Genomic DNA, 19,204 nt, shown 5'->3' with positions numbered 1-19,204 from the left:
TGCTAAAAGTTAGGCACGGAGCCTGCAACGAGCTTTCTGCCTGGGGACGGCACATTGCGAGAGGTGGGATCTAGTCTGGGGGTGCTTCTGGCTGCGTGGAAGGAGCTGGAGCTGGTGGGACAGCCCAGTGTCAGGTCTCACGTCATCCAAATCTTTAAGCCCTAGGGGTTCTGTATATTTGGGGTCTACGTGTGAAGGTCTTTCTCTTTTTCAGTTATTTTTGATTCTCCCTCTGTACCCAGGTCACTTCTCCAGCTAGTCGGGTTTGTCCTCAGCTCCATAAAGCAGAAGGAGGGCAGGTGTCTGTCTCCCTCCTTTGACAGTTGTAGCTCCAGGCATCAGGGGTTGGTGTATTTTTTCTTAAAAGGCCAGACAGTATCAATAAATATTTCAGGCTTTGCCAGCCGTGCAGTCTCTCTCAGTTCTGTGACTATAGCACAAAAGCAGCCATAGACCGTATATGTAAGTGAATGGGTGTGGCTGGTTTCCAGTAAAACTTTATTTACAAAAACAGACAAAAGTCCAAAGGGATGTAGTTTGCTGATCCCGCCTCAGGTGACCCCCAGGTGACTCAGGAGTCGGTGGGTTTCCTGGTCATCAGTCCTGCCTTACTTTCTGGAGTTTCTGGAGGAATAAGGGTTTCTGAATGCTCACTGGGTTTCAATGTCTCTGCCTTCACAGACGGCTCCCCTGATGCGCTTCAGAATCCTTGCTACATCGGCACCCATGGGTGTGACACCAATGCAGCTTGTCGCCCCGGCCCCGGGACCCAGTTCACCTGCGAGTGCTCCATCGGCTTCCGGGGAGACGGACAGACCTGCTACGGTACAGCCATCCGCTCTGACTTGGTGGTGGTGGGCAGCGGGGTGGGGGGCTGCGGAAACAGATCCTGTACAGCAGAGGGGCGAGGGAGAGGCAGCACCGGTGAGATAAACACTGATGGTCACGCTGAGTTGTTGAAGCCCCACGCTCAGTGTTCCCTCCGTGATGTTAGGGGTCCTGGCCCTTCCTTCACCTGGTCAGATGCCCTGACTCTAAGCAGCAGAGTAGAATTTATAAGGCCACACTCCCCTTCACGTCGAGAATACATGGGCTTAAAGGAAGGGCAAGTCAGCGCTGTTTGTTAACACACATAATATGACTACACCTGTGACGTACCCAGGCATTGTTGTGTTAGGTGCTTCACAAACACTAACTGATTTAATTCAGCAACTCTAACGAGATAGATTCTTTCATTTCTGTCTTTTAGAAATTATTTTTAATTGTGGTAAAATGCACATAATATAAAATTGATCATTCTAACTATTTTTAAGTGTAAGGTTCAGCAGCATTAAGTACATTTACATTGTTGTGTGACCATCACCACCATCCATCTCCAGAACTCTTTTCATTTGCAAAACTGAAACTCTATTCCCATTAAATAACAACTTCCCGTCCCTCCTCTCCACCACCAGCCCCTGGCAACCACCATTCTATAATTCTTTCTACAAATCTGATGAGTCTAGGTAACTCATGTAAGTGGAATCATACAGTATTTGTCCTTTTGTGTATCTGGCTTATTTCACTTATCATAGTGGCCCCAAGGTTCATCCATGTTGTAGCCTGGGTCAGAATTTCCTTTCTTTTGAAGGCTGCGAAATGTTCCATTGTATACACATACTCCTTCTTCTTTTTAATCCATTCATTTGTCTACAGGCACTTGGGTTGCTTCAGTTCTTTGGCTGTTGTGAATTATGCAGCTATGAACACGGAGTACAAATATCTGTTTGAGACCCTGCTTTCAACTCTTTTGGGGATATACCCAGAAGTGGAGTTGCTGGGTCACGTCAATTCTGTGTGTGATTTTTTTGAAGAACCGTCATATTGTCTTCCCCAGCAGCTGCACGATTTTATATCCCATCACCAGTGCACAAGGGCTGCAATTTCTCCGCATTCTTGCCAACACTTGTTTTGTTTTTTGGATAGCGGCCATCCTAATGGGTGGGAGGTCTATTCCTGTTTTTACAGATGAGCCGGGGACATTGGAACGTTGGACCTTGAGACTCTGACTCAAGTGCATATATTATACTGTCTTCATTGTACTTATTTTATTACTTATAATTTCACTTTAAATACTTTCACGTAGACAGCTTGATATTTATGTCTGTTACTAAATTTTAATCCACCACCAAAAGGCAGTTAGTTGACTCCTGACTCAGTGAAGAGTCCATACAGCAGAGGCAACTAGGGTAAGAATGTCAAAGCTTCCTAAACCCGCCACAGGGGCTCACCAACAAATGTAAAGAGTGCTAGAAGTAAGCTTCCCTAGTGAAATGGGTGGTGTGCACATGTCTTTTTGGCCAAAATGATGAGCAGCCCCCTTGAATGACTGGGGCATAAGAATCTGGGGAGCCCAGCAGCCTTGGAATTTGGGAACAATGCCTTGGGTCCGGAATCCATTGAATGGAGTCCATTGGATGCCTCCAATGAATGGCAGCTTTAGTGTGCTGATTTCACGTGAAGCTTAGCAGATCCTGCTGTGGGGGTATTGCTGCGTTTACTTCAGAGTGAAATTTATGTGAGGTGCTCATTGGAAAGGATGGAGAGCAGGGACTGGGCTTACAGGAACAGCTTGTACAACTGTTTAGCCAGCTCGCTGATGACTTTGTCCGTGTGGTAGAATTCAATCTGAGACTCGCTTCCCTTGTAACATACCACTGGGCAGGGGACGTAGTTCCTACTCACCTCTGATCATCAGAGTTCCCCTGTGTTTCCCCAAAGAGCCCAACAGTCTTGAATGGCTAAATTGGCTCAGGCCACTTTGAAACTGTGATACTGTGTGTGTGTGAGCAGAGACCTCCCAGGCCATGGTGATGGTGATGGACAGCACGAAGGGATGAGGTGCCCCCATTTCTCCAGCAGAAGCCTATACCTCCTTAGTCTTTATGTAGCTCTGCTTCAGCTTCATAAGCCAACTGAATACAGTAAGTCCCCTACATACAAGCCTTCAAGTTGCAAACCTTCAAAGCTGCAAATGTGCATTCGCATGTCCAGTCACCTAAGTTAGTTCACGTGTCTGGTGTACATTGTCACGTGCGTGCATCCTCTATAAGTGGTTGTGCTTTTGTGTAGTTTACTGTACAGTACTGTATAGAGTACAGTAGTACAGTATCTTTATTTCAAGCCCAGATGTCCGGAAGCATGCGTAAAATGAGCGGTATATAGATGATTGTGGTAGTTGGGTACCTAGGCTAAGTTTGTTGGACTTACAAACAAATTGGACTTACAGACGCACTCTCGGAATGGAACTCATTCGTATGTAAGGGAATTACTGTATTAGTAAAACATGGAGCTACCCCAACCTGCTGACCCATAACCTCTGGCTAATTCTGCTTTTGGTGCCTGAGCTTGTGGTGGGACTGCTTGCTTCACTTTCCCAAGGCACAACCAGCCATGCTTTATGGATGGAATCTGTTGCTATCGTGGAAACCCCTCTGATGTGTTGGCCCAGGAAGACAGGTGTTTGTGTGCACTTGCTTTCGCCCTGTGATTAGTCCTCATCCTGGCAGATTTGCACCATGGAATGTGGGTATATTCCTAGTCAGGCTACTTTCTGTTCTGGGTCACGAGAATAAGCCTCGTAGTGTTAATGCATTGAGACACCGGGCTGTTGATAGGAAATTGCATTAAGCAGATCACTTCACATAATATTTTGACCTGGAAAGTGCCTCTGAAGAGAATGAGGTGAGCCTTTGTCATTCAGTGTGTGTAGCATTGATATAATGATAGATGACATTCAAAATAAGGCTGGGCTTGATTAGACACTGCAGAGTGACCCTGCGAGCTAATTTGGAGATTTCCAGTTGAATCACAAGAGCTCTGGTGCCTGACAGAATGACTTCCCTATATTTCTCAGTTGGGAGGCTGTAAGAGAGGGTTTTGCACAATCTCTCATTGAGTAATCTTGAGTGCGCACAAGGCATTTAACAGATAAATCCTGAGACTCTTCTCCAATAAGAGCCTGGTGTTTATGAAAAGGACACATTTTAGAGAAACTTAGAGTTGTTGAAAAGTAGCCACTCTGAAAAAAAGTCAAAAAGGAAGCAGTGATTACAAGAATAATCCAGGATTTTCCTGTTGGGTTAGGGAATGATTTATGTGAAAGGAAACCTCTTCCCAGTGAAGACGTTGACCAGATCATGACTAATAAGAACAATAATCTTCAAGCAGATGTTGTGATCTTTTATAAGGAACTGTTATCACTGCTAGTTCACTGTTTCTACTAAAGAATGGATTAGAGTCCTAGCCTCCAATTACAGAAGGGAGGGTTTAAATTAGGCATTAGGGAGAATTTCCAAACTGTAAGGACCGTGAAATAATAGCAGGGAAATGGCTAGGGTTTTGCTCTCAAAGAAAAGGAGTCGCCCAGCTTGGATTTTATGTGTAGACCTGCATGGAGGTGGGGTAGTGCTAGGGGACCATCTCCTCCCTCCTCCCACGGGCCCCCCAGATCCTATTTGCTGTGGTTCTCCAGGTAAGGTGTGCAGGATGAGCATCTGTCCAATCACCTAAGAAGCTTTCTTGAAACACGCGGTATTCCTTTCCATAAACCTTCTAGGGGTGGAATGAAGCTTGGCAAATTTCCCCTGGTGATTGTGTTCTGTCTCTTTGATTGAAAACTGCTGCTCTGTGCTCTTGTGCTTTGGCAGTTGAGTCTCAGCCGTGGATCCCTTCAGTTTGCACAGTGTGTCCAGACATCTGGGCCTGGAGTGTCCTCTGAGAGCTGTAGTGCAGACACAGTGAAGCAGAATGATCTTTTTCTCCCATGCTGTTGAAGCAGCAGCTGGTGGATGGAGCTGGAAAGTCCACACTTGCTGAATATCCCTCCACCCCCCATCCCAGCTCCAGCTCATAAAGAGGCTGCCTTGGGAGGGGCTTTGTTCTGTAACCTTCTAGCTGTGCCTGGAGCCATCCTCTGGTCTGAGATCTTGTAGCTTTTTTTTTTTTTTTAATTGCAGTATAGTTGATTTGCAGTGTTGTGTTAAGTTCTGCTGTAGAGCAAAGTGACTCAGTTATACACATATATACGTTCTTTTTTTTATATTCTTTTTCATTATGGTTTATCACAGGATATTGAATATAGTTCCCTGTGCTATACAGTAGGACCTTGTCCATCCATTCTAAATGTAATAGTTTGCATCTACTAACCCCAAACTCCCAATCCATCCCTTCCCCTCCCCCCCTCCCCCTTGGCAACCACAAGTCTGTTCTCTATGTCTGTGAGTCTGTTTCTGTTTTGTAGATAGGTTCATCTGTGCCAAATTTTAGATTCCACGTATAAGTGATATGAGATCTTGTATCTTAAACACGTCACAGAAACTTACATTGCAGTGTAGTTTCAAAAGCTGAATGCCATTTGGTTTGGGTTTTTTTCTGAGTATAGATCCAACTACGGGGCTGAAGTGGCAAAAATGCCTGTCTTGTGCAATGTAGTCCAAAAAGCCAGCGGGGCTTTTGCCTCACCGGTGAAGAGACCGGCTGGACTGGCCATCGGAGGCAGAGCACGAGGAAGGTTCACATGATGGACTTGAGGAGGGGCAGCTGAGACGGGGAGGGGAGTTGTGTGGTCTCAGCCACCATGAAATCTTCCTCACATGCGTCTCCAGGAGTTCTAAAAACGCCAGAAGTACCTGTGCGCTCTGAGAGTGAGGTTGGCACAGAAGGATCTTGTGTGACTGTATTTATTTCAATCCATCAGCAGACAGGTAACCCAGGTGATGACAGAGGAGCTTGATTTCTTATCTGGGCCAACCAGCCTTCCTGTAGGGGTAACCACAGACCGGCCCCCAATGCCAGTGGCCATCTGACGGCTATGTTCCTAGAATCGGAACATCCCTGCGGCTGGTAGTGTAGGATAATAATAATCGGTACATTTCTTTTTTTTTTTTTTTAATTTATTTCTATTTTTTGTCCGCACCCCACGGCATGCAGGAGCTTAGTTCCCCAACCAGGGATCAAACCCATGCCCCCTGAATTGGGAGCACAGAGTCTTAACCACCGGACGGCCCAGGAAGTCCCAATAGGTACGTTTCTTGAGCAGGCTAGGCTTACATCCATTTTCTGTAATCTTCAGTAGAACCCCTCAAGATGAATAGCAGCGTGAGTACTCACCAGTGGGGAAACTGAGGCAGAGTAGTGAGGCAACTTGCCCAGGACCACACAAGCTGGTAAGGAAAGGAGGCAGGATTTGAACCTAGCTGTGTCCAGCTCCAGAGCATACGTTCCTTTGTTCCAGTCACCCCACGCGATGGCCACAGTATTGTCCTGTGGGAGAGCATCACTCACAATCTTATGAGTTAATGGTTTTCCTGTCAGTGCGTTAAGCTCAGGATAACATTCCAAGATTCACAATTAGGCTTAAACAGTCCAACTTTGCTTTGTCACTATCGTTGGAGAAAGGAAATATTTTTGAACAAGAGCATATTAATTATGTTTTGTAGTTTAGGAACCTTATTCAGAGTCTGGAGACTTGTCTGCACGTCTTTCTAACACGTATTTGCCCATCTGATGTTAGTGGGCGCGAGGCTTAGCAACTAACTTCAAAAGGCAGGGCAGGTTGGGCGGGGAGCGGGGAGTACACATTTATTTAGGAGGAGGGCCTTGGGATCACTCTCAAATTATGTACAGAAAAAAAGACTTCTTTAACATCATTTTTAGAATATAAAAATGTGTGTTTTAAAGTGGATCCATTTGCATGCCAAAATGCTTTCTATTTTGTTATGTTTAGTGGTGTTTGAAGAGGTTTTTTTTTTTTTTTTAAGTCTGCATTCAAACAAAAATTTGGGAGGAATTCCCTGACAGTCCAGTGGGTAAGACTTGGCGCTTACACTGCAGGGGGCCTGGGTTCGATCCCTGGTCGGGGAACTAAGATCCCCCAAGCCGAGCGGCGAGGCCAAAAATCAATAAATCAATAAATAAATCTTAAAAACATTTTTTTTGCTGTAGATATCGACGAATGTTCAGAGCAGCCCTCGGTGTGTGGGAGCCATGCAATCTGCAATAACCACCCAGGGACCTTCCGATGCGAGTGTGTAGAGGGTTACCGGTTTTCAGAGGAGGGAACATGTGTGGGTAAGTTCTGTGGGTGACTTTTCAAAACGAGTAATTCACATGACGTATGTCAGCACCTGTGTGAATGGTATTGCCCCAGGTCGTTATCCTGGCTGAGATGGAAGGTTCCCTGTTCTGTTGGGGAGGACAGCTTACAAAGGTGAATCAGACTTCATTCCTTCCCTCCGACTGCCTGGAGAGTCACAGGTACAAGAAATAAGCAGTGTTGTCTGTCTACACTGGTAATATCCTTCCCTTCTTATAAAATTCCTTTTAACTCTTTTCATTATTCTTTTAATGGCTATTCAAACAATTAGACATGTTTCTCCTTATAATTAGTGGCCTTGGGATTCACGTGGAGGGAACACCTTATAGGCATTTGTGTCATTACCTGCCTTAGATTGAATTCTTCCTGATTTACATCTAAAACTCCATTCGGAGCTTTTCTATTTATGGATTTCCATTTTACAAGCCACAAGTACTAGCATAACTTCCTAGCCTATCCAAGTTAGAAGTTAAGGCTATTAATTAGGCTAATTATGCTTTAGGTTGCTGATGATTTTGGTGATGATGGTGACGGGCCAACTCCAAAGAGCCAGATTGTTTAAATTTCCCCACTTTTTCCGACCGCTGCACTTTGACCTGTTGTTTCCAAGAATTTCAAGTTCAAAGGTTCTTGGAGATTTCCAGGTCTGGAGGGCAGCATGCTAAAGGGGCCGTCTGAACTCAACATCTCTTCCCAATTTAAAACAGATTCCTTTTACTGCCTCAGTGAACCATCTCCTTGTGCTTTCCTTGCTGTTTACTAAACCCTAGCATGCTTTCTGTTTGCTCTGTCTTGAAACTCAGATGAGGCCGCCAAGGTCCCGGGGTGAGATGGTGTCTTGAGGGCGGAGGGAACAGGCCGTTCTCATATTTTGAGTGTGACCCAAACATCTGTGAACTGAGAAGCAGCCAGTCCCCTTTGCACAGAGCTGAGATTTCAGCTCTGCTCAAGTTACTTCCATCTTTTTTTTTTTTTTTTCCATACAGAACAACAACTTCTGTGAATTTGGCCTGACTTCCTTCTCTGCTTTTTGAGACGAAGGAGATGCAAAGGTCTATTTTTTGTGGCAACACCATCTACATTACATTTCGGCTCAAGCTTTGGTGGTGGATCCTTTACCCCTTGGGTGGTGACGTGGACAGTCCTGGGGCAGACGTGTGTGAGGCACGTTGTGTCCTCAGTTTCTGTCTCCAGCCATTCCTGGAATCCACCCTCACGGAAGGGCTAGGGTGGGGTGCAAGACAGATGGTGGGCAAACGTCTACTCCTAGGCATTTGATTTTGAGGAAGACAACCTCTCTGGGCCTCAGTTCCTCACCTGTAAAATGAGGTGATTAGACTGCATCATGGGCTTCCTGTGTCCCGTGGAGCCCTTGGAGATGCCCCAGGATCTGCCAATGGGGATACAAGGACTATTTCATTTTTCTATATATCAATTTCTGAGTAAGATTTTGTTTGAATAATGGATTCCCCCCTCTCAGAAGCAAGTGTGAAAACCACCTGAAGATCATTGAGTTCCACCAAGACCTGGCATCGAGGTTTCCTGATTCTCCCCCTGCCTGTGGCCCCCTGTGCAATTCCATCCCACTTGGCCTTTTGCCTCTTTTAATTGGCTCCTTTGAGGCTCACCTCATAGAGAGATGGCTCACTGGGTGAAATCAAGTCTGCCTGAATGCATTCACACAAAGACTCTGGCTCGTCACTGGATAATTTAGTGGTCAGTTTCACTGTCCCGGAATTCCTTGTTAAAACTACGTCCTGGGTTGAAGCCCAGGCTGGGATGATGACGTCTGTCAGGTCAGAGCAGGGAAGGGTGAGGAAAGAATCTGGATGGTTTAGGAGGCCGGCTCTGTGTCCTGACAACTGTGAGGGGCTGTGCGCTCATGCAGGGTGTGTGGATGGCCAGAGGTGACTGTCTTTCCATGAGGATGGGTATCCATTAGGGGAGGGGCTGCTTTGTGGATTTCCATCTTTGTCATTTTCTGCAAGCCTGTGACTTTCTCTTTTCCACTGGGTGCAAACTTTTAGTTAATTGGAATGTGCAAAGTATGCTGACACAAAGGGAAAGAGCCTCAGCTGGCCTGCAAATCACCTTTATGTGTAGATACAGTTGCCCCCTGTGATACGTGGCCTGGACGGAGCATGGGCAGGTTGGGACCCCGAGTTGTACAGTGCACGGCACCATGCACCTGCCCATCGGTCAGGGCAGGTGGGCTTAGGCTAAAGGCTCAGCCTCGCTCACCCAGCGTTCCTGTTCTCCCTCCCTCTCCTGTCATGTTGTTAGGAAAAATTATTGTGAATCATTCATCTTTGTGATCTTATTCTCAGAAGTTAAAGTAACTAGAGGCTGTGAAACCACTCCCCTAAAGGCTCTTTATTCCCCGCCCTTTTCTCTCCTTGTAACACGTGGCTTCTGTCCCTCGTTTTGTCCTTCCTTCTTGGCATCACCTCCCTTCTCCACGTTGTCTCATTTCCTGGCCCCAGCCAGCCTTGCAGGTGTCTCTCGGGGACCAATGTCACATTGGGTGGCAGCATCTCAGGGCAGTTCCTCGGCTCTGCCCATGCCAGGTCACAGTTCAGGGTTCTCTTCAGAAATGCAGGAGCTAGAAAAGTAAAACCACAACTGACCATGTAATTGTAATTAATTTTTTAAAATTAATTTTTATTGGAGTATAGCTGCTTTACAATGTGTTAGTTTTTGCTGTACAGCAAAGTGAATCAGCTATACGTATACATATATCCCCTCTTTTTTGGATTTCCTTCCCATTTAGGTCACCACAGAGCACTGAGTAGAATTCCCTGTGCTATACAGTAGGTTTTCACTAGTTCTCTATTTTATACATAGTAGTGTATATATGTCAATCCCAATCTCCCAATTCATCCCACCACCTCACCTTGTAATTTTTTAAAAAATTCTTATTAGTCATTCATTTTATACACATCAGTGTATACATGTCAATCCCAATCTCCCAATTCATCATACCACCACCTACACCCCTTCCCCCCTTGGTGTCCATATGTTTGTTCTCTACATCTATGTCTCAATTTCTGCCCTGCATACCAGTTCATCTGTACCATTTTTCTAGGTTCCACATATATGCGTTAATATACGATATTTGTTTTTCTCTTTCTGACTTACTTCACTCTGTATGACAGTCTCTAGATCCATCCACGTCTCCACAAATGACCCAATTTCGTTCCTTTTTATGGCTGGGTAATATTCCATTGTATATATGTGCCACATCTTCTTTATCCATTCGTCTGTCAGTGGGCATTTTGGTTGCTTCCATGACCTGGCTATTGTAAATAGTGTTGCAATGAACATTGGGGTGCATGTGTCTTTTTGAATTATGGTTTTCTCTGGGTATATACCCAGTAGTGGGATTGCTGGGTCATGTGGGAATTCTATTTTTAGTTTTTTAAGGAACCTCCATACTGTTTGTTTTTAAATCCCATTTTGAGCCTGATTTTCTGTCCTTTCCAAAACTTTCCCCTCCCTCCCACCCTGCACCCCCTGCTAGTTGACAGGCAGGGTGAGAATTGTAGGAAATTGCCGGCTGGCGGGGTTAGGAGCCTTTGAGGGAAGGAAGCACAGCTGGATGTGCTGGTGGCCCCTCTCGTGTAAATTAGTGGAAAGGTCTTCTTTGGGTTGTTGTATATTTTGCTTAAAAATATACACTGCCAAATGTAAAATAGATAGCTAGTGGGAAGCAGCTGCATAGCACAGGGAGATCAGCTCAGTGCTTTGTGTCCACCTAGAGGGGTGGGATAGGGAGGGTGGGAGGGAGACACAAGAGGGAGGGGATATGGAGATATTTGTATACGTATAGCTGATTCACTTTGTTATACAGCAGAAACTAACACACCTTTGTAAAGCAATTATACTCCAGTAAAGATGTTGAAAAAAAATAAAGAAAGAAAAAAGAAAAAGAAAAAAGGAAAAAAAATGCTTTGTATACTTTGAAAATGAAAAAGGTAGAACTAAATTATTTGGAGTTGTAAAGTTCTAAAGCTTCCTTCAGAAGAAAATTGCTCTGGTGTGAAAAATGGTCTTACATGAAGGAAAACATGATTTAAAAAATTAAATTATAAACTGCCTTTTTCTAGAAAGGATTTGAGAATTATAGAAGCATAGGTGTGGGAATTCCCTGGCGGTCCAGTGGTTAGGACTCTGCACTTTCACTGCCGTGGGCCCAGGGTTCAATTCCTGGTCGGGGAACTGAGATCCTGTAAGTCAAGCAGCTTGGCCAAAAAAATAAAATAAAAGTAGAAGCAAAGGTGAAGGTGATGGCAGGGCAGGGGACATTAGGACCTACCCATGTTGCAGCAAGGTCCTCGCCTGTTACCAAGGGTGGGGCACAATGAGGCTGGAGCAAACACAATGTGTAAAATGATCACTTACGCACTCTAATGACATGAATATTTGATGGAAGAGAAGTGAGACTCCTTTCCTGGTTGTTCTGTCTGGGTATATTTCCCCTACCTTTTTTCGGTCCCAATTCTCCGAGAGTGTCCCTTTCACACTTTGCGAGCTGAAGGAGTTGGGGGAAAGAGGACCCTGGAGAGAAGAAGAGTGTTAGAAACGATGAAAAGTGAGAGAAAACAGGAGTGGTCCAAGGAAACAGAGTGTGTCCTTGGGCTGGTTCAGTGTAATCTGGGCTACTCTTTTCTAGAAAGAAATTTGGACCACTTGTAGCAATTTAAAATCCAGTAACCCTTTGTCCCACAGACTTGGTTCCATGGTCCCTGTCCCATGGGAGTTAGTTAACAGTCCAACTTCAGGAGTCTGAAGTGCTGAGTCCACAGGCTGGGCCTCCATCCACCAATACGGTACTTTGCTAACCTTTCATGGGCGCAGACCTTTGAAGAGGAGCCTCTTCTTTACCTGTCCCCTGACGGTGCTTGGAACTCTCTCTGCCGAGGCACTTGAGGCAGGATGAACTGGAATTAATCTTGGGAAGACTCATTGAGGATAAAGATAAGGAGTCCTCCTGTATCCAGGATAATCGAAACCCTGAGGGCCTCCTTGCAGGAAGAAAGTGTTCTGTTCTGACATTGCGAGGGCCAGGACTCTGACCTGGGCCTTAGAGCTTTAAGACCAGAAGTTAAAGTGCCTTACAAACCCCAGAGTATCTGAACCAGCTGTTGGAAATCACCCTCTAGACCTTAGTCCTTGACTTTCATCTTGAGGCAACAGCACAAGATGGGGTATGATATTCTAGCCTCTATGTCACATGCCTACTTCCTACGACCTCATTCTCTGAGTCTTGTCATCAGGACCCTTTAGAAAATAATAGTCCCATCTACTGGGCCTCCCCATGCTTGGCAAGCTGGAAGTCATTCCTATTCTACAGAGGAAGAAATTGTGGCTCCGAGAAGTTATATGATTTACCCAAAGCCATATGGTGAACTCATATGCACCTAGTAGAAACCCAGGGCTGCCCACCCCAGAGGCCCACAGTCATTCTACCATCCCCGTCTCACTTCCCTGGGAAAATTTATTTCACCTTCCTTGGTGGGAAGTGGGTGACTTTGGCATTCATAGTGAATATTCCACCCGCCCAGTGAGCCGAGGGCAAAGATACCGTGGAAGTCTCAGATCCTCAGCTCCAAACGCTCCACCAACAGAGGTGCCACAGGAAGCGTGTCTACCTGCAGATTCCACCTCCACAACCAGATGAAGGGAAAGTTGGGTTTCGGGGACCAGGTGTGGAGAGTGGCCTGAGGCAGAGCCCTGGGGCGAAGCTGAGGTCTAGAGTCAGGCCGATGGACCCCCTGCAGTGGCAGGCTGCGAAGACTTAATCAGAGGTGGGATCCAGGTGGGAGGAAACAGGAGGAGAGCCAGGGTACCACCCAGCGGGGAGCAGGGATGCACCTGAAGAGATGTCTGGAGGTCTGGGGTCCAGACATAGTCCACCTCAGTGGACTGCACTGCTTGGAAGGGCCCTGGGACTGCTCAGGGGACTCTTCCAAACATTGCGTGTCAACCTTTTGTCTGAAGCTGTCGTGGACCAGCGCCCCATCAACTACTGTGAGACTGGCCTTCATGACTGTGACATCTCTCAGCGGGCCCAGTGCATCTACTTGGGAGGCTCGTCCTACACCTGCTCCTGTCTGCCAGGCTTCTCTGGGGATGGCAGAGCCTGCCAAGGTACGTGGTCACTCTGACTTTCCTCCCTGTGTAACCTGAAAAAATCCCCTGGGTGATACTTTTCATATGCTAATTACTGACTCAACTCTGAATTCAAGAGAATTCTTCTCTGGCTTCCCTGGTGGCGCAGTGGTTAAGAATCCGCCTGCCAATGCAGGGGACACGGGTTCAAACCCTGGTCCAGGAAGATCCCACATGCCACAGAGCAACTAAGCCCGTGCGCCACAACTACTGAGCCTGCGCTCTAGAGCCCGTGAGCCACAACTACTGAGCCCGTGCGCCTAGAGCCCGTACTCCGCAACAAAAGAAGCCACTGCAACGAGAAGCCCGCGCACCGCAAGGAAGAGTAGCCCCCGCTCGCCCCAACTAGAGAAAGCCCGCGCGCACCAATGAAGACCCAACGCAGCCAGAAATAAATAATAAAATAAAATAAGAAAAAAAAAAAAGAGAATTCTTCTCTCAACTCTATTGAGTAGATGGGCTGGATTTTGTATCTCTAGTAATTTGAATTATGTGCTTTCTTTGGGGGGCTGTTCTCATTGGGGAAGACACTTGTCCTCCCCGTACCATTTTGTTCCATGTCACTTGCTCGTTCAGGCAATAATTAAACACCTGCTGTCTGCTAGGGACTGAGGAGATTGTTTGTCTTTCATGAAAAGACAAACAATCCTTACACACATGGAGCTTAAAGTCCAGCCTTTTATTTAATAAGATACATACAGTCATTCACCTGGCCTGCTCTAATCTTGTGTTCCAAAAAAAGTGAAGTCCCCTTTTTGAATAAATGACTTCAGATGCAGAGAATAAATGGTTCCACAAAATTCTCTCAGACCTCAGATCAGTCCATTGTTGGCAGCCAGGGTGCTCTTAAAGATAATTTCAAGTGAAATAACTCTGAACACCGTTTCCCGGTCCCCTGGTTTGCAAAATTACTTAACGTTATACCATGGAGTATTTCTGGAAAGTCCAAGCTTCTCTAAGGGATTATAATTTCTGAAATACTTTCTCTTTGTTACTGAACATGTGAATTTTCTCTGGTCTTTGAGATTTTTCTGTCAAGCAGTTGATCATCTGTCTCCAAACTCAGACATTTTTGAAGCTCTCGTTTATGATGAGAAGGAAATAATGAAAAAAAATTCTCTCGTTTTTCCTTTTGCCTGCTTGATTTTTCATGAAAACATCAAAGTGAAACACATTTGTAAATACACTAGATAGAAATTGAGGAGTTAGTGTTTTGATAATTAATGTTTGGTGAGTTCTTAAATCACTGTTCCCAGATCAGAAACTCAGTCCCCAGAAGTTGAGCAAGTGGCTTATATTATTGTGTAAACTAGGAATTCTGGAAGCAATCTCACTATCCCCGGGCTTGGTGCCTGTCTTGCAGATGTGGATGAATGCCAGCTAAGCCGATGTCACCCTGATGCCGTCTGCTACAACACTCCCGGGTCCTTCACGTGCCAGTGCAAACCTGGTTATCAGGGAGACGGCTTCCGTTGCATGCCTGGAGGTAAGGTGTCGGGGACGTTTGGAGTTGGTGGGTCATTGCCCTGTCCGTGAGTACTGAGTACATGGCCCTGGGAGAGGAGGCGAGGTGGGGCTCCGTGGAGAGTTGAGGTGGGCGATCAGAGCACAGCTGCGGTGGTGAGCATGTGGGTTGCACACTGCACAACTCCGGGGGTCCCACACCTGGACCAAAACTGTGCTGGCAGCCTGGAGGCTGGTCATCCCTGTGACTTGAGCGATACAGGGTAAGAACCGATCTGTATTAGGGTTCTGCAGAGAAACAGAACTCATGGATGTGTGTATATGTGTGTGTGTGTGTGTATGTGTATATACATATATAGAGAGAGAGAGAGAGAAAGAGAGAGAAATCTATTTATTTATATATAAAGAGATTTATCAGAAGGAACTGACCCACACAATTATAGACGTTGGCAAGTCCCAAGGCTTGTAGTCGGCAAGCTGGAGACCCAGGAATAGCCAGTGTCTGAATCCAAAGGCAGGAAAAAGCTCATGTTCCATTCATAGGTCATCAGGAAGGGAGAATTCCTTCTGACTCGGGGAAGGGTCCACCTTTGTGTTCAATTCTGGCCCTCCACTGATTGGATGAGGCCCACCCACCTAAGGGAAGGCCATCTGCTTTACTCAGTCTGCAGAGTGAAAGGTTAATCTCAGCCAGAAACACCCTCAGAGAAACACCCAGAATAATGTTTGACCAAGTATCTGGGCACCCTGTGGCCCAGTCAAGTTGACACCGAAAATTAACCATCACAGATTCCTAAGAGTCACGGGGAATAGCGCTGGGGTGAGGGTGGGGAAGGTGAAGGGCCAGCAGTTGTGGGAAGAGTCAGGCTGAGGACCCCACAGAATTGCACGTACCACCTATTACACCTGGACCGTGCAGCTTCTAAAGTTGAGACTTTTGTGGTATCTCATTAGATCATGAGGATAATGATAGTCCTAGTTCAGTACCTGGAATGATCCTGGAACTTAGGAGGCACTCAACAAATGCTGTTGAATGAATACATATAATTAGCTGCCATTTGCATGAAGCCTACTGTGTGCTGGGTGCTTTACCGACACTATTTCATGTAATGTTCATAATCATCTCTTTAAAGTAAGTCCTATTACTATTGCCATTTACATAGAGGATGCTAAAACGCAGAGATAAAAGCACAATCAAGGTCCCGGGGATAGTAAGTACTAGAACTAAGACTCAAACCCAGGTCTGCCCGATGGACTCCCAACCTGGTTTCAGTTCCCGAAACCACATGGTATCCTGTCATGAGATTAAGGATGTATCTGATGCCTCCGACTGCAGTTAGCCAGTTGAGTTGTTACTTATTTTAATTGCTGCTGCTCTTGTTGGCCAAACATATTTATGCCACTGTCAATGATTCAATAAGAGATACATGGAAATTTCCATTTCATTACTTTTTTGGGCAACTACAAGCTATTCCAATGTCTGCCTCCCTTCACTAGCCTTGGGTGCCTTGAGCATAGGGTGCCTGTGCACTTTATTTTCACGTCCCCAGTATCCTGTGGAGTACGTGGCCTATGTTGGGGCTCGTAGCTCTTTATAGTTGTTGAGGAAGTAAATGAATGCACCTCTCCTACCGGCAGTGTATAATAGTATTGATAATTATTTATTCGCACTCTCAACAGGACTGGGTGTGACCAGTTTTTAGGATAATTGACCATCTAAAAGGAGAAAAATATCAGATTAAAGTTTAAATTTCGATATACAGTACTACATATTGCTGGTCTAAATTGTTTTCTTCTGCTTAGGACAGGACTCAACAAACTATGACTTGCAGGTCAAATCTGGTCCACTGCCTGTTTTTGTTAATAAAGTTTTATTGGAACACTCATACTCTTTAGTTTATGAATAGCCTATGGCTGCTTTCATTCTGCAAAGACAGAGGTCAGTAGTTGTGGTAGAGACTGTAAAGCCTGAAATATTTACTACCTGGCACTTGACAGAAAAAGTTTGCTGATCCCCAGCCTAGATGAACCCAGGCAGGATCAACCTTTTGTTCCTGAAATTATGGGTAAAAGACACGGCTCTCCCCACAGATTCTGTTAGGCAGGTTACATAGAGAAAAGTTCATGATCATTTGAGTTAAGACATTCCAGCAGCTATTAAAAATGACTAAGGCATTATCTCCTTAGGCTTCCTTCACATCTCCAGTTCAAAAGGAAGCAGATGTTTCATTTTTTATTTTTGTTCTTTTAACCTGACTCCTTGCCCCGTTTTCGAGGCTCTATTGACTAAACAGAAACAAATCCAGACCTATAGTCTGGGATACAAAACTGGGACAAGGATAAAATCAATCAGAGTTCTTTGCTAGGATTATTTAGGTATTTAATCCTGTTTTCTTAAGAAATTCAACATCTATTTATATGCTCGAGAGAGAATATACACTAGAAATATATGTGTCCATCGAGTATTGTTCATAACAGAAAAAAAAATCTAAGTGACTACCAACAGGAGGAATGGACAAATGAGTTTGGGTACAATTCATACCACGAAATAATATACAGGAGTTAAAATGAGTGAACTAGAGGGAATCGCCTAGCAGTCCATGGTTAGGACTCCACGCTTTCACTGCCAAGGGCCCTGGTTGAATCCCTGGTCGGGGAAATAAGATTCCGTGAGCCGCGAGGTGCAGCAAATAAATAAATGAATGAATGGACACATTAAATAATAAATAAGTAAATAAGTAAATAAATCTGAGTGAACTAGAGTTAATGGATAAATCTCCACAGCATGTTGGGCAAAAAAAAGTCATAAAAGACTCTCACTTTCTGAGATGGCTCACACTCTGTCTATGGAGTGTGTCTGTCTCTCAATAAATTTACTTCTTACATATTAAAAAAAATAGTCATAAAAGGATATATGCAGTATGATCCCATTTATATGAAATATAAGCCTGTATGAAAAGAAACCTGCATATGTGTAAACATATACAATGAAACTATAAAATGCATGCATGGGAATGAGAAACAAAAACTTCAGGATAAAGGTTACTTCTATGGTAGGAGAGGGAATTGGGGTTGGGAAGGGCTGCACAAGGGCTGCATTTGTATTTCTAATGTGTTTTTTTTTCCCAGCTGGAATATGAACACTGAGGTTTTCATCATATTTTTCTAAATTTTGTGTGACTAAATAGTTAATGAAATATTAATGAAAAATTAAGTATAGTGTCATCTGGACTCCTATTGCCAAACATAATGAAGTGTAGGGATTAGACATTGAGCATTTTTTGGTACCTACTCTATACACAGGGGCTAGTTTAAAAAAATAAAAAACTAAACTAGCTTTAGGGGTGAGTCAGTTAAGGTCATGGCTACTGCAGTATCAGCCAATGATAAGCAAAACCAAAAAAATGATGATTTGTTCCCCACTGTCCTTCTGCACTCTTTGCCCAAAATGCATGTGTGGATTGTGAAATCAGCTCAGTGGGGCACTATTACCATTTTCTTTTAAATGGAATGGAACGAAAAAGAAAATAATCAAGAAAATAGAGTATGCCGAGTATATACAGTAGGAATAAGTATTGTTTCATGAAATAATAGTTGTGGATGCTTGTCCGGTGCATGGCTGAGTGTGTGTATGTGTAAGCATGCGTGTGTGTCCTGAATTGCAGAGTGGGAAGCATTTCTATGGGTTGTGGTCAGGAAGTTTGAAAGCTGCCATGTTAGTCATCTATTTCTGTGTAACAAATTATCCCCCAAAGTTAGCAGCTTAAAGCAGTAAATGTATATTATCTCACAGTTTCTGTGGGGCAGGGATTCAGGAGCTTAGCTGGGTGGTCTGGGTTCAAGGTCTCTCAAGAGTTTGTTGTCAAGACCTTAGCTGGGCTACCATCTTTTCTGAGATTCATCTGGGGCTGAAGGATCCCTATGGTGGTTGGCAGGCAGGCCTTATGGGCTGTTGGACGGAGGACCTCAGTTCCTCATAGCACGGGTCTCCCCACGGGGCTGCCTAAGTGTCTTCAAGACCTGGCAGCTGGCTCCCCCCAGAGCAAGCAAGGAAGGGGAGCGTGCCCAAGATAGAAGCCACAGTCTTTTTCAAAAAAATTTTTCTTAAGATTTTTTTTTTTTTTTTGCATTTTTAAATTGAAGTATAGTTAATTTACAATGTTGTGTTAGTTTCAAGTGTAGAGCAAAGTGATTCAGTTATATATTATGTATATGTATATATATATTCTTTTTCAGATTCTTTCCTATTATAGGTTATTACAAGATACTGAACATAGTTCCCTGTGCTATACAGTAGGTCCTTATTGTTTCCCTATTTTATATGTAGTGGTGTGTATCTGTTAATACCAAACTCCTAATTTATCCCTCTCCCACCCCCTTCCCCTTTGGTAACCATAAATTTGTTTTCTATGTCTGTGAGTCTATTTTGTAAAT

The 19,204-nt window shown here is 44.7% G+C and overlaps 1 protein-coding gene across 2 annotated transcripts in view; it reads left to right on the top strand.

The window, feature by feature from the left end:
* The window catches only part of NID1 (nidogen 1), a 94,066-nt gene that overhangs the window by 42,468 nt on the left and 32,394 nt on the right, over window positions 1–19,204 (top strand). For both annotated transcript variants that reach the window (XM_059899272.1, XM_059899270.1), the window contains exons 9-12: window positions 682–825; window positions 6,985–7,110; window positions 13,136–13,285; window positions 14,670–14,792. In XM_059899272.1, the coding sequence (XP_059755255.1) occupies window positions 682–825; window positions 6,985–7,110; window positions 13,136–13,285; window positions 14,670–14,792 (543 nt within the window). The remainder of the gene's footprint in view (window positions 1–681; window positions 826–6,984; window positions 7,111–13,135; window positions 13,286–14,669; window positions 14,793–19,204) is intronic.

The sequence above is a fragment of the Balaenoptera ricei genome, chromosome 16, assembly GCF_028023285.1.
Source record: "Balaenoptera ricei isolate mBalRic1 chromosome 16, mBalRic1.hap2, whole genome shotgun sequence".
NCBI classification, from domain to species: domain Eukaryota; kingdom Metazoa; phylum Chordata; class Mammalia; order Artiodactyla; family Balaenopteridae; genus Balaenoptera; species Balaenoptera ricei.
The sequence above is the reverse complement of the archived record's forward strand: the minus strand, read 5'-3'. Positions and strand labels throughout refer to the sequence as shown.